Below are 14,895 nucleotides of genomic sequence, written 5' to 3'. Positions count from 1 at the left end.
ATAGCCCGCAGACGAAGCCAAGGCCAGGGTGGCAGGTCCGTCCTTCCGGAGTGCGACGTACGAAGGAACCTACAGACAGCAGAAAACCCGCCGTGGCATGAAATGTCCACTCTACCAGCACGCGAAGAAAAACGGCCGGGGCTGAGAAACGGTCGAAACGAAAAGTTTGCGGTCACAATAACAATCACCTAACATTCGTATAACATTCATATCAAAGCTGCCTTCCTTGCTTTGTGGGGTAGGTAGAGATCACTTTTTTCTTTTTTTTCAGACGGTGGCGATCGAAGCTGGCAGTTGTTCCGTCTCGGCGTCTTTTGCGATGCCACTAGAGCAGGTCACGAGACATCTGACAAAAAACTAGCGTCGCCGAGAAACGCAAGGAGTATTCGGGAAATTTTCTCACTGGTTGTGGTGGGCACTTCTGGGTAGGCGAAATGCCGCAAATCACGCATGCGGAAGGCGCTTAATATTCAAAATTGTCATCCGCTCAGTTCTAGCACGATCCTAGAAAGGACCGCAATATTCATATCGCGCTTCACAGGGACACTGAACTTTCCCATATTCAGCACCCTGTACTTGGTATTGTCATCTCCATTCGGCCTCGGCCTGGAATACGCTAGTCTCCTGGTTAGGCCAGATGTTGGATCGACCTCGCCTGAATGGCGTTTGACCTGGATTTGTCACCCGGACCAAGACTAAATTTTCTGACTCTGCAAAGCTTTCTTTCTGATATACCCGCATGAATTTCCCTAGTAGCTTCGGGCTGCAATCGGGTGGGCGACAAATTTTTTTTTTCCTTTTATGAACCTCAATCCACCTTTCCGCGCTTACGCTGAACTGATTGGCCACAGTAAAGTTTCGTTCGTTCTCCGTCCTCGCTTCACTGTTGGAACTTGAAGCTTCTCGGACGATGATCGGCAGTTGTTGATCAAACGCAGGCAGGAAGCGATGCAGATCAGATGTACAAGAAATATTTATACGCAAACTTTTCTATATACATGGCAGGTAAAACAAATACATTACAAAGTTGAACAATTGAGAAACAAAGTCTCACTCTTCGACTGTCTCAATGACTGTTAGAGCCCAGACTCGTTTTAACGTACATAGCACGGAGCCTCACTGATCTATCAGTAATCCTGATTTCAGCCAAGTCTGAGGGACAGCATGTCGTCCCGATTTTTATAGCCCAATTACACAAAGAAAAAAAAGGCGGTAGGGCCGTTGGCCCGTCCCACAGGTTCAGTTGCCAATCAGAGTCAACCGTTTGTTAAGCCACAACCCACAGGGATGGGCTTACTCTTCAAAATAAACATATTGGAAAACAAAGCTATTTTCCTTCTTCCCTAAAACTCCGATGCCCTCTCATTTCTCCGTAGTTAGTGACGGGGTCAGCAAAACACGCCAGGCCCGAACAAGTTGTCGCTAGACCGTTTCAAATCCCAACGGCGTCTAGGCCGCAAATGTCTCGGAAGCAGGGGCATCGATACCACGTAGTGCGGCCGTACTCAAAGTTTGTCCGCGTGGGAGACTGATGGCCCTCCTTGTACTTCAGAGTTATTGTCTACAAGACAAAGTTCTCCGAGTGCGCGTTTCCAAGACGCCGTCGTCCGAATGCACTCTTTACGTGTGCCCCGCATTCCTACAGCGTGCACTGTAAGCTGGCCTTCGACACCACACCGGCAGCCGCACCCAACAACAAGGCTGGCGATTGCGTTCCGGACGCGTAGAAGATTAGGTCCCTGCTCACTGCATGCGGAACGGGGTCAGCGTTGCTAAGCCCTTCTTAACCTCGGCGGCGCCTCCAATTAGTCAGGCACTCGGGAGCCACAGCCACAATACCTTGTACAGCGGTCCCTTTCAAGGCTGGTCTGTGTGGACTCGTGTGACCGTCGGCGGACTGCCAACACCGTGCGCACAATGCCGACTTCCCGGAATCGGCACTCGCCCACCTGACACCTGTCGCGACGCGTCACCCAACACCGCGCGGTGCCTGTGACCCCACATAACACAGCAACTGTCGCCCGGTTGACACGGGGGCAAGTGAACCCCCTCTCTATGCACAAAGCACGTGGCTGATTCGTGACACTTAAGAACCCGAACAATCAGAGCGACCTTACACGTCCCTCCTAAAGAGTATACTGGGCTCACAATGTGCCCAGCTATACTACAAGAGCCAAAGGGCGCTGTATCGTAAAATTTAGGCTCTGAAGGTTCCGTCAAAGAAAATTGACATACGCTGCCCAACACGGGTGCTGCGGAGCCCGTAAGGAACAGGAAAATGAACTAAAAGGACCACGAAACAAAAAACAATTTTTTCACAGCGATAAAAGAAAAGGGCGAAAGCTCAACACATTCATGACAGTGAGCATGCAAAAGAAACACTCATGTATGTACAGGAACACTCCAACGCACTGCACGGCACAACAGCAGCAAAGTAACATATGCAGGTTATATACATAGTATGTCCACAGTCTTATAACCCTCACACACATGGACGACAACAACCACAGAAAGTTCCATCAAGGCTGAACTGTCCCACGCACACGTCCTTCGGGTGAACGGGAACATTCACGCCTGTCCCAGCTGGCATGGCTGTTTTTGTCTATCCTTTCTTTTCTGCTCTTTACTCGATTGGCTCCCATGAACGATTCGAGAGCCTTGACAATGCATCAGCGTTGGCGTTACTTGTTCCTTTCCGGTGACGCACCGTTACATTGTAGCGCTGTAGTGAAAGCGCCCATCTTGCTAACTTGGCCCCCTGCGGGGTGCTGGTTGTCAAATATGACAATGGGTTATGGTCAGAGACAACATTCACCACTGCTCCGAAAAGCCAGTAGTCAAATTTCTTGAGTGCCCAAATAATAGCAAAGGCTTCTCTTTCTATAGTCGACCAGCGCGCCTGTGTCGGGTTAAAGCGATGGCTAGCAAAAGCGATCGGCTTTTCTTTTCCGTCCGCTGACATTTGAGCTAAACAGGCACCGGCCGCCGTCGCCGACGCATCAGTGAATAGCCAGTACGGCTGATGAGGCTCAGGAGTGTTCATGGCGACAGCCTGACAGAGAGCTAATTTCAGACTTTCGAACGCGCACTGCGCTTCTTCCGACCATGGAATTGAATTAGGAACCCCTCGCCTTGTCAAAGCTGTAAGCGGGCTAGCCACGTCGGCGTAGTTTGAGACATAGTCCCGATAATATCCGCAAAGCCCCAACAGACTTCGCAACTCCTTCTTTGTGTGAGGTGGCACAAGGCCTTCTATGGCAGCTATCTTCTCAGGGTCTGGCGCATGAGTTCCAGAGCCAACTATGTGTCCCAAATAGCGGATATGAGTTTGCGCTACCTGGCATTTTTCAGAGCTGGCTTTAAGCCCAGCATCACTTAGGAGTTTAAGCACTATGTCTACATGCTGCAGGTGTTCTTTCCAGGTATTTGAAAAGATTGCAATGTCATCTAGGTATGCTGACGCATAAGCTTGGTGTGCAGCCAGCAATGAATTAACCATCCGTTGAAAGGTAGCCGCAGAGTTTTTCAGCCCAAATGGCATTACCTTCCATGCGTAGTGCCCATCATGTGTCACGAATGCCGTGAGATGTTCGCTTTGGGGTTCCATCGGTACCTGCCAGTATCCTCTCCTCAGATCAACGACTGTTATAATATTCGAGTGACCAACTCTGAAGATCAGCTCCCGTGGATTGGTCATTGGAAAGGCATCTACTCTGGTCACGGCATTAAGCGTTCTATAATCGACGCACATGCGCACTGACCCGTCCTTCTTACCAACACACACAACCGGGTGTGCAAATTCGCTCTCCACCGGATATATCAGGCCCAACTCAAGAAGCTCTTTCACTTGCCTACTAACCTCTTTCTTTAATAGTTCAGGGACTCTGTAAGGAAACGTCCTCTTTGGTTTACATCCTTCCTCCAGTTCGATGCGGTGCCGCCCTACTTGTGCCCTCCCAGGCTTTCCGTCAAAGACGCAGCGATGTTTCTCAAATACCGCCTCGATTTTCATGCGCGCATCTGAACCCAAATGAGCTAGCTTGTCTTCAGTTATTGGGTGCTCGCTCACTGAAGTGCATAGAGCTTGCGGCGCGTATTCTACCTCACCAAATTCTCCGTCTTCCTCGAACACTACCCCCACATGACTCACTCTAGCGTAGTACGGCCTGAGTCGGTTAGCGTGCACTACCGAAGTCTTTCTGTCATTTGTTTGCAAGCGATACGAGTGTTCTCTCTCTCTCCCAATAACTGTGAAAGGACCCAACCACCTGGCAGCCATCTTGGTTGCCCGATCTGTGTCAAAGAGGAGTACTTGGTCCCCGACCTTAAATTCTTTAGTCCGTGCCCTCCTATTGTAAACTTCAGCATATTTGCTCTGGCGCTCGGTGCTTGTCAATTCAGCTACACTCGCGGCTAGTTCTAGTTGCTCCCGCAGCTGCTGCAAATACTTGGCAGGTTTCTCTCTCAGAGTTGAGGGCACCGCGATCTCACCCGTCCAAGTTTGCTGCAATATTGATAGGGGCCCATTTGGGTTTCTACCGTACAATAGCCTGAACGGCGCCACCCCGGTGGTATCATGCGGCACTTCGCGATAAGCCCACAGAACAAAGGGGATGAGCTTGTCCCAGTTTCTTCGGTCCCGCTCCATTACATGATACAACATATTTTTGAGGACTCTGTTCCATCTCTCAACCACTCCATTGCTCTCAGGGTGTTCAGCAGTGGAGAACCTGGGTGAGCAACCCAGTTTTTCCAACATTAGCTGTGTCAGTTGAGCTTTAAAGTTCGTGCCTTGGTCTGAACAGATCGTTTCCGGCACTCCAGTACGGCTGAAAATCTCCAGTAAAGCCTCGCATGTGGCCCTCGCTGTCAGGGATCGGAGCGGCACTACCTCAGGCCATCTCGTGCAAAGATCGACAAGACACAAAGCATATTTGTGGCCCCTCGCAGATGGCACCTCAATAGGCCCAATGATGTCCACATTGACCACCTGAAATGGATGCTCCGGTCGCGTAAGCGGCGTGATGGGGACTTTATCGCTTTGACGGCTATCTGAACGTGTTTGACACTGGTGGCACGTCTGACAATGCCCAGCGATTTCCTTCTCCATTCCTGGCCAGAAGAAACTGTACTTTATCCGGAGCTTTGTCTTTTTCGGCCCTAAGTGTCCACCCCACAATGACTCATGCGCGAGCTGCAATACCTCATTGCGCTTTTCTTCTGGTAGGACCAGTTGTCTGACCTTGACCCCCGCTAAGGAATCCCAATGGTACAAAAGTCCATCTGACACGAACATGCCAGCTTTACCGTTTCTCGCATCATTCCAGGCCTTTTTCAGGCTTTCATCGGCAAGCTGAGCAGCTCGAAATTTCTCCCGCTGACTGGGCACCCCAGTGACATCTTGAATGAAACTATTATCTTGCAATACAGGGATGTTGTCTGTCGTTTCTTCACAACTTAGGCCGCAGTCTGGCTCAGTGTTATCAACTATTTCGACTGATCGAACTCCAACGGAATTGGCTACCCGCGGAATACTTTCTCGTCCAAACTCGTCTTTTTCCTGCGCCTGTAGTAGTTCCCAATCTTCCTTTGACAACAGGCAGTCAACCCCCTTTGCAAGTTCGTCTGTAACCGCGCACACCAGATCGATCCTCTGCGGTTGTATCACAGCGCCCGGGCGATGCATGCCTACGGGCAGCGTAGCTAGGTTAGCTCGAATGGTCTTTCCGAATGCCGACTCGAGCCTTACTGTTCCCGATGGCTCCTGTAAAACTACGGGCAACATGCTTTTACGGACGACCGTTATCTCACTACCTGTGTCCAACACAGCTTCCGTTGCTATATCCCCGCACATGATAGGGATTAGGTCCAGCTTTGACCTCCCTGAGCTAGCATGTTGAGCTAAGATTTCTACTCTAGCGCTAAGCACCCTTTCTTGCTCTGGTAGAGGTTCTTCACTTACAACAGCAACCTTCTGTACCCTTTGTTTTTGCACAGTCGGTGCCTTCCCCTGTTGTTCTTTATTTGAAGCTTTTGGGCAGTCTCTGGCTAGGTGTCCCTGTATATGACACACGTGGCATTTTAAATTTGTCCTCTGCGGGCTAGCTAGTTTTGCTTGCTGCGTCAATGAGGCTGTTGCGGCTGGCTTAGTTGCTCGTCCTTTCCCTTTAGCTTGCTCGAAAGTCTCCAGCACTTTCGCCACCTCCACTGGCTTAAACCACTCTTCGCCCTCCCGCAAAAGAACATATTCAAGGGCTTCTGAGCTTAGACTGGCTTTCATACGGTCAGCGACCATAAGCTCCGTCATAGCTTCTTTTGTGTTTGCATGGCGAGATTGAAGGTAATAGGCCAAATAAGTTCTAGCTCGGGACGCGAACTGAGCCCAAGTTTCCTCCTTTCGTTTAGATGCCTTTTCAAACCTCCCCAAGTATTCAGCTGGCGTGAGCTTAAGTTCATCTAGTACCGCCTTCTTTACAGTTTCGTAATCCGTACATTCCTCATCATTCAGGCTACGCAACAGATAACGGACCCGCTCAGTCAGCGCAGGCATGATCAAATGTACACGGCTATGTGCTGGTACTTGAAAAGATGCAAACAACTTTTCGACCTCATCAAACCATATCGGAACGTCAGCGTCACACGGCAACCGGTATGCCTTAAGCACTTTAGCACATTGTGCTATTCCATCCGTGATGGCACCGCGCCGATCGCTTCCTTCCGACACCGAAGGCGGCCTGTCCGACCGCTCAAGCTCCACTCTCCGTAGAGCAATGCGCTCGCACTCTAGCTGTAGGCGCACCTTTTCCAGCTCCAGCTCCAGGCGTCTCACCGCCATGGCTTCTGGATCCGTCGTGCTCGGAGCCTGCGCAGCGCCTTGCGCCTCACTATCCATTTCAGTATCCGACGTCTCAGACTCGGTCTCTCCGACGCGTTGCAGCTCCTGCCGTCTCTGACCCTCTATTTGTTCAGATGCAGTATCAATGTTTATGTTAGCCTCAATCGCGTTTGCTGTTCTGCGCGTGAACACCATTAACCTCACTGAACAACAGCCATGCCAACCTAGACAAAACGCAAGGAATCCCGCTCACCCGTTGCTGCTGGGGGCGCCGCCTGACGTCCTTGTCCAGATGAATTGCAACCCTTGCGGAATTCGCTGGTGGCCCTCCGATTCCTTGCGCCTGGCTCGCTGCTCGTTGCTCGTTGTGGGGCTTGCCGATCCTGTCGACTGCGCCAGTAAAGTTTCGTTCGTTCTCCGTCCTCGCTTCACTGTTGGAACTTGAAGCTTCTCGGACGATGATCGGCAGTTGTTGATCAAACGCAGGCAGGAAGCGATGCAGATCAGATGTACAAGAAATATTTATACGCAAACTTTTCTATATACATGGCAGGTAAAACAAATACATTACAAAGTTGAACAATTGAGAAACAAAGTCTCACTCTTCGACTGTCTCAATGACTGTTAGAGCCCAGACTCGTTTTAACGTACATAGCACGGAGCCTCACTGATCTATCAGTAATCCTGATTTCAGCCAAGTCTGAGGGACAGCATGTCGTCCCGATTTTTATAGCCCAATTACACAAAGAAAAAAAAGGCGGTAGGGCCGTTGGCCCGTCCCACAGGTTCAGTTGCCAATCAGAGTCAACCGTTTGTTAAGCCACAACCCACAGGGATGGGCTTACTCTTCAAAATAAACATATTGGAAAACAAAGCTATTTTCCTTCTTCCCTAAAACTCCGATGCCCTCTCATTTCTCCGTAGTTAGTGACGGGGTCAGCAAAACACGCCAGGCCCGAACAAGTTGTCGCTAGACCGTTTCAAATCCCAACGGCGTCTAGGCCGCAAATGTCTCGGAAGCAGGGGCATCGATACCACGTAGTGCGGCCGTACTCAAAGTTTGTCCGCGTGGGAGACTGATGGCCCTCCTTGTACTTCAGAGTTATTGTCTACAAGACAAAGTTCTCCGAGTGCGCGTTTCCAAGACGCCGTCGTCCGAATGCACTCTTTACGTGTGCCCCGCATTCCTACAGCGTGCACTGTAAGCTGGCCTTCGACACCACACCGGCAGCCGCACCCAACAACAAGGCTGGCGATTGCGTTCCGGACGCGTAGAAGATTAGGTCCCTGCTCACTGCATGCGGAACGGGGTCAGCGTTGCTAAGCCCTTCTTAACCTCGGCGGCGCCTCCAATTAGTCAGGCACTCGGGAGCCACAGCCACAATACCTTGTACAGCGGTCCCTTTCAAGGCTGGTCTGTGTGGACTCGTGTGACCGTCGGCGGACTGCCAACACCGTGCGCACAATGCCGACTTCCCGGAATCGGCACTCGCCCACCTGACACCTGTCGCGACGCGTCACCCAACACCGCGCGGTGCCTGTGACCCCACATAACACAGCAACTGTCGCCCGGTTGACACGGGGGCAAGTGAACCCCCTCTCTATGCACAAAGCACGTGGCTGATTCGTGACACTTAAGAACCCGAACAATCAGAGCGACCTTACAGCCACATTCGGTATTTACTATTTAGTCCCTCAAGAAGTGTGTCCTATTTCAGCATGATGGCGTGAGCATGGCGAAAAGCTCATCGTCAGCTATTTGCGGAGTAAGCCATGGTCAGGTTATCACGGCTATGTCAGTGCTGCTGCCCTTGAGGAAGTCTTGAGCAACATAGCCTCCCTCCCCCCCCCTTTGGGCAACTCCCAATGAAGGGCTTTCCTGGATACGCCCCTGGTTAGGACTTGAACAAGATATTTGGTTGCGTATTCTTCGGTCGTATCCGTGTCTTATGCGTTGCGCCCATTCGCGGCCAACGCCATCTTTGTTTATCTTTCTTCTCACGCAATTCGCAATGTAATTAGAGTTTCCGTAAATAGTGCGCTAACTTCTCGCCTGTCTTTTTTCTGTCCCTCTTCTTTCTTTGAAATCCTTGTTGCAGTGCGAGAACCAGAAGCCCTGCTTGTACACCTGCGGAAACGAGGTATGTTGACACAGCTGCCACTTCGCAGCGCTCGGCGCTAATTTGCCTCAATTAGCGCTTGACGCAGTCTGCGCTCGACACTAATTTGCCGCAGCAAGCGCGCAATCGCCTACGTATACGGGCCCGCTATTTGAAATCAGCACTGCCCGAAACAACTTGCATTGTAGTACGTACGTGTTATATTGGTGCGTGCAGGGAAGCGGGGCTGAAATTTGTAAGCGGAATATTTGAACACGTGTTACGTCGCTTCTAGTTTGACCCGAATCGCGTGTTTGCTTACTCTGTTGGAACTGACTGTAGTGAATGGGCCCTTCACAATAGCCAGAACACTATCGTGATGGTCTAGGTACAACCGATGCAGAACCTGTATAATAGCAGACCTTCCCGTCTGGTTTCAGGGTGCGCCATGTCATGTTCACGTTACTTGGCTTACGTAGCCTTATGCAGTTTTATTTTTCTAACTTCTGCCATACTCGTTATTTTCCGCTAAGCTTTGCCACAGCGCAGGACACGGAGGGCTCCCGATAAGGGGAGCGAAGGGACCCGTGGCGTAGCCCATGTTTAGGGGGAGGGGGAGGGGGCTGTTCGGTAGATGCCGTTTTAGTGACCGCAGGCCAATTAATAATTACTCATTGTTACTGTGCGTCCCCCGTTAGGTGGGCCAACCACTGAAAACGGAAAAGCGCAACTCGGTGAACACAACATGTGATGGAATAAAAAGGGGTCCCCTAACTTTAGCAGCTACACAGTGAAGGGTCCCTTCATAATAGTGCATAGGCTATTATGGGAGCTCGCCCCCCCCCCCTACACTGTCGTGAGTGCCTGTGTTGTTCCTGTTCCTAAACAATGGTGCTTGCGCATACGTTTTTATTGGGCAAACAGCAGGTGGATTTGAAATTATTTTCTTCTTGTAAACCATATCTGAATCAAATTAACACCTTAGGATATGGAACTATGGGGTGCATAACCGCTAGAAAGAGACCAGTATTGCAGATATTGGAATTATCTCGAAAGGAAATAATTTTGAACATAATAGTTTAATACGTTGGAACGATTGAAGCGGTGGACGCTTTTATGGCACACGGGTTGTGTAACCGGCAAGGATATGAATTCCAATTGAGCCATCCTGAGCCCATTGAGGTGCTAAGGGGTAGAACTGCTGGCGAACTTAAGGGAAGCCCAAGCTAGCAAGGCGGAATTTCTAGCTAAACTTAAGTGTAATCAAAATTCTCGAAATATTAGAAAGGAAACAAAAAAAAATATCGATAGACTTTGCTCAAACCGAAAGTCACTGCCGTTCTAACAGCTTCTTTCTCTTGCTTCTCACAGGCTTTGGACTGTTTCCTGTTAGACAACAACGGCTTCGTCATCGTATCGAGCAATCGCAGTCAAGTGAGTCAATAATCCGCGCACGCGCATGAACCGAAAGCTTTAATTCGGTGCAGTGCTATAGTCGGCGCATCACAAATCGCAAGACTAGTCCCGCGGAAGCCCACAGTGCTTGTGCGGTGTCTCTGGGCTTCGTCGAATAATTTGCCCTCGCGTCGGGATCTGCTATAGCCTACGGGTTAGCTCGGATAGTGGAGAGACCGACCGCCCCGGAAAGGCGTTGGTTTCGGTATTGATCGCCGGACCAGGACGAATTCTCCAAGTACGACGCCTTTCTTCATGACAGAGCCGTATGGCTTTCCCTTTTAGCTTCTCTTCAGCAACAGTGGATGACAATTTTATCCCTTTCACGAATGAGTTTGTGCGCTAAGATTTTACGTGCACTTAGACAGCATGGGTGCCAAAGATGCACTCGTGGGACGTGTCTGTGTCATTGCACCGCTGAGACCCTTGTTGACAGCAAGCATTCTGCAAATATATGATGGTTTTCATCAGGATCTTCTACCCGCCGTGGTGGCGTAGTGGCTTTGGTGTTGTGCTGCTAAGCCCGAGGGTGCGGGATTGAATCCCGGCCGCGGCGGTCGCATCTCGATGTGGGCGAAAGGCAAGAATGCGCGCGTACCCTGCATTCGGTGCATAATAAAGAGCCCCAGGTTGTAAAACTGATTCCGGAGCTCCCCAGTACAGTGTGCCTCGCCATCATAGCGGGGTTTTGGTACGAGGGCGCTTTTTCATTTCGCCCCATCGAAATGCGGCCGCCGTGGTCGGGATTTGATCTCGCGATTTTGTGCTCAGCGGCGCAACTCCATAGCCAATGAGCCGCCACGATGGGTATTTGACGTATCGTACGCAAAATCGTGGAATGAACGAAGAATCTGTAAGACTTTTGCCAAGAACCCATAAACGATGTAATGATTTCACATATGTTGTCAACTAATGCGTCATATTTCAGTATCATTAGGACACAGATGCAGTTTAGGAAATCGTGATAACTGTTTTATTTTTTGGTTCCAGGTTAGGAGCCTCAAAGTTGAAGCCCCTGCTTTGTTCGTGTATATTTTTTTTGCCTGTGTCCGTACTTTGCTTAAAGAGGTTGAGGTCCAAATTTAAACTTTATTTTGGTTTGTCTTTTAAGAATAGCAAGTTACGTACAGTTTAACTCACCGGTTGTGTAGTTGAAGCATCTGTGAGAAGCGTCTGTAGGGGCTTTGCAAATGAGTTGAATGCATTGTTTGGAAGCCTTGAAACGCGTAACTGATTTCGTTTCTTTTCTTTTTCTTACCACTTATCAGGTAGGAAAATTTTTCGGTGAGATAGACGACACGCTCTTCCTGTCAATGGTCAAGTACAACGTTTACAAGAGGTGAGTATTCAAAAGCACTTACCAAAAGCGACTTCAGCTCTGAAAAAAATTCATTCATTTTCTTACCTTCTTCTTTCTTCTTTTAGGGTGAGAATATATGACTACCAAGCTATTTGCAAGGACAAGATAACACCGTCTGGACCCGCGAACTTTCGGACAAGTGTGAGTCATGATGTAAAAAAGAGACAGAGAGAGAGAGAGAGAAAGAAAGAAACAAAACGAGGGGGGGGGGACTTGGTTACATACTTCCCAATTCGCTGTTTTATTGCGTATCTGGCGAGATTTCAACTGCCGTAGTGATTCGACCGTCAATTTCGCTCCCCTGGTGACGAGCATTAAATGCAAGCTACAGAACCTCAGTAGAAGTATGAGAGTTTGGCCTGAGACGAAATGAGTTCATATTATTTAATTAACAGCGCAACGTACGGCTAAAGTGTTCATCGACTGTCGTGCTGCTTAGCGACAATGAACGGAATCAAACCTTGTAAGCTCTCAGATTACCATCCAGCGCCTCTTTTACTATAACTTTCCCGTGATGCCCTAAGTCTGGTACCAACCCTACCTTCCTTCTCCTTATCTCTATCATTGTACGCTGCGAGGGCGGGGGTTGCAGTCTTGTAACCTAAATCACGCGCCGCTTCTACCAAGATTATTCTCTCGTCTGCTGTCACAGAAAAAACCGACAAGCGCCGGATGCCAACATGTTGGGTGGCTTAGAAATCTGTGCTGCGTTGTCGCGTATTAAGTTAAAACAACTTCAAATTTGAAGCAAAATGTTGCCTTATAAGAAGACTATAGATTCCCGAAAACGCGGGAAGTAGTACCGGTAGCTAGCAGATTTGACTGCCACTCTAATGGGAAAGCAGGCTACGCGGCAGGCATCCAGTTCAAGTTGTCAGCTGTTCTGCTGAGATTTTGCGTGGCAGACCGCGTACAAAGCGCATTGGACTACATAGGCTGCTTTTCGCGCTGTTGCACTGTACCTAAGCTACCTTGTAAACAGATTTGCGCCCTTAATGGTGTTTTATATGACTTACACCATCTGTGGGAGTAATGAAGGCGCGAGTTCTAGACCTATTTGCATCCTTAAGGGTGCAAATAGGTTTAGAACTCACACCCTTACGTCTGTAAAGGGTCTAAGGGTGTAAGTTAAAGACAGAAAGGACAATTACTAGTGAACTAAGGTGGTTGCTTGGGCTAGTTGGTAATTCAAGATTCAATACTTTTGATTATTTTTTTACTATTACGAGTCCTTGAGGGGGCAAATCGGTCTAAAGCTAACGCCCTTATTACACCCGTAAAGTGTGCAAGTTATAGACAGAAAGGACTATTAGAACTCCGTAAAGACTCTTACAGGTGTGAATCGGTTTACAGTGTACAAGAGCCACCAAACACTTGTAACTAAGCTGTGATCCCCGTTTATTTTATTTTCAGCCATTCCATGCACTGTGGAACGTACTTGCCTGGGTCTGGAAGAAACTCGTCGTGTACGTTATGCTGTTTCTGTCCGACAATCTCTGATACGTCATACTCGCTGTTGAGCATGCAGTCAAACGATGTTTTCGTCTCTCTGCAAACTGCAGGCTGGTGATGCACTTCGAGGTCTACAACGTGTTCAGCCTTGAGTGGATCGTCACATCAAGTAAGCAAGCGCTTAACGGATCTGATCTAATCGCGTTCACCACTGAGAAAGCGCTAAAAAACTAAAATTACACCATACCTTTTTTCTTACTTCAAAGTGTCAGAAAGCTCGTCGCGTGTGTGTTGTTCGTGTATCTGTTGAAAACAGGTCTAGGAATTCTGTTGCTGAACGGTGCATTTAGCGAATATTTAAAGTTGTCTGCTGCTGAAAGAAATTTGACGCAGAACCGTACACCGACACATAACACACGGCACATAACACAAAGCACACATACAAAAGAAGGAAGAACATTCGGTTTCCCTGATGCCGTTCCTTGATTTGCCTGCTCCGCATCGTGTTTACTGAGTGTTCTGCATTGCCCGTCTACCTGTATTAGTAACGATAGCAACAAGCTTAAGTTATGTGAAGCCATCTAGTCACATGTAGCCGCACGAAAATAGACCACCTGTTCCCTTTTGCAAAACCAGCAATATGTTTCAGAATGAGCGTAGAAGAAATGAACTAAACTTCAACGCTCAAAACAGCAAAACAGTATTATTTCTTCGCCTGCAGCCAGCTCATGTCACAAGCAGGAGCAAATGCTTGCGATGCGATTAGGCCATAGACACTGCTTCGGCTCATCTTCGCTGTCGTCCATCAGCAAAGGGCGCCATACATACACAGGGGTACTCGAGGACGAGAAAGCCCAGTTCTTCGTGTTAGCACGGGCCACGACACGTGGACTTTCGCATGATGTAGACACAGCCATTTGGTCAACAGAACGGGCAACGTTAGAGTTAACGAGGATTGAATTTTGCAGCTTAAAAAGGTGAACGAAATACCGAGGGACCAGGTATTGTGGAACTCAGATCGAGCGCCCGTAGCTCACGGCGCGTCCGCGGGATGACGGCCATCTTTGATGTATATACTGCCGGCCAACGGTGTCTCCTATAGAGGTTTCTCCATTACTTATCTCAAACCCCAACCGCGCCTCCGTTTCATATACCTGCATCTTTCTCGATCTCTCTACGCCACCAAAGGCTTCTGCTGTACTCGGCTTCTGTCCTCGGCTTTCATTGTCAGTCATTCCGCAAATAGACCACAGGCTATGTGATCTAAGCATTGCATATGGCTCCAGTTCTCCCCCTCTCTCAATCTGTACTAAAATATCATACAGTCGCGCTTGGTCTCCATGCAGTCCCTAGTGAACTCTATCCTTTAGCGTAATGCCTGTTCATTTCTCTTTTCTATCTAGTGGCGTGGTCCTGAGTTTCTGGTTTATCGTTTGTGCACCCTTTGTGTGTGCACCCTTCTGCTAGGATAGACTTTCAAAGCAGGAAAGCACCCTTCACCTAAGAGCCCGGGTGACAGCCGCGGCAATGCGCTGCTGTCAGTACAACGTGACGACTACGCTGATGCCTTCTTAGATGCGAATGGTCCGACTGGTATCTGGCGTTCCCGGAGTCAACGAGCGGAGAAGAAAGCCATGGTGCGCAACCGTTGTCATGCCGTCGTCGTCATGCTGTCGCCATTTCATTGCCATCGT

General features: G+C 49.2%; 2 protein-coding genes across 2 annotated transcripts in view; one reads left to right on the top strand and one right to left on the bottom strand.

Annotated features, from left to right (window-relative positions):
* The window catches only part of LOC142557005 (voltage-dependent calcium channel subunit alpha-2/delta-3-like), a 210,538-nt gene that overhangs the window by 186,339 nt on the left and 9,304 nt on the right, over positions 1–14,895 (top strand). The window contains exons 30-35 of the mRNA XM_075668523.1: positions 8,935–8,976; positions 10,306–10,368; positions 11,658–11,728; positions 11,815–11,890; positions 13,163–13,215; positions 13,312–13,370. Of these exons, the coding sequence (XP_075524638.1) occupies positions 8,935–8,976; positions 10,306–10,368; positions 11,658–11,728; positions 11,815–11,890; positions 13,163–13,215; positions 13,312–13,370 (364 nt within the window). The remainder of the gene's footprint in view (positions 1–8,934; positions 8,977–10,305; positions 10,369–11,657; positions 11,729–11,814; positions 11,891–13,162; positions 13,216–13,311; positions 13,371–14,895) is intronic.
* On the bottom strand, positions 4,716–7,148 carry LOC142557890 (uncharacterized). The gene is made up of 2 exons (XM_075670096.1): positions 5,525–7,148; positions 4,716–4,730 (listed from the first exon to the last, which is right to left on the bottom strand). Exons 1-2 carry the CDS (start codon positions 7,028–7,030, stop codon positions 4,716–4,718), a joined length of 1,521 nt encoding a protein of 506 aa, XP_075526211.1. The 5' UTR covers positions 7,031–7,148.

The sequence above is a fragment of the Dermacentor variabilis genome, chromosome 9 (assembly GCF_050947875.1).
Source record: "Dermacentor variabilis isolate Ectoservices chromosome 9, ASM5094787v1, whole genome shotgun sequence".
NCBI lineage: Eukaryota > Metazoa > Arthropoda > Arachnida > Ixodida > Ixodidae > Dermacentor > Dermacentor variabilis.
Note: the sequence above shows the minus strand (reverse complement) of the source record. Positions and strands in the feature narration are given on the sequence as shown.

Bases quoted from the DNA above. Each gene is read 5' to 3' on its own strand.
- LOC142557890 (XM_075670096.1), bottom strand. From the start codon at position 7,030: ATGGTGTTCACGCGCAGAACAGCAAACGCGATTGAGGCTAACATAAAC.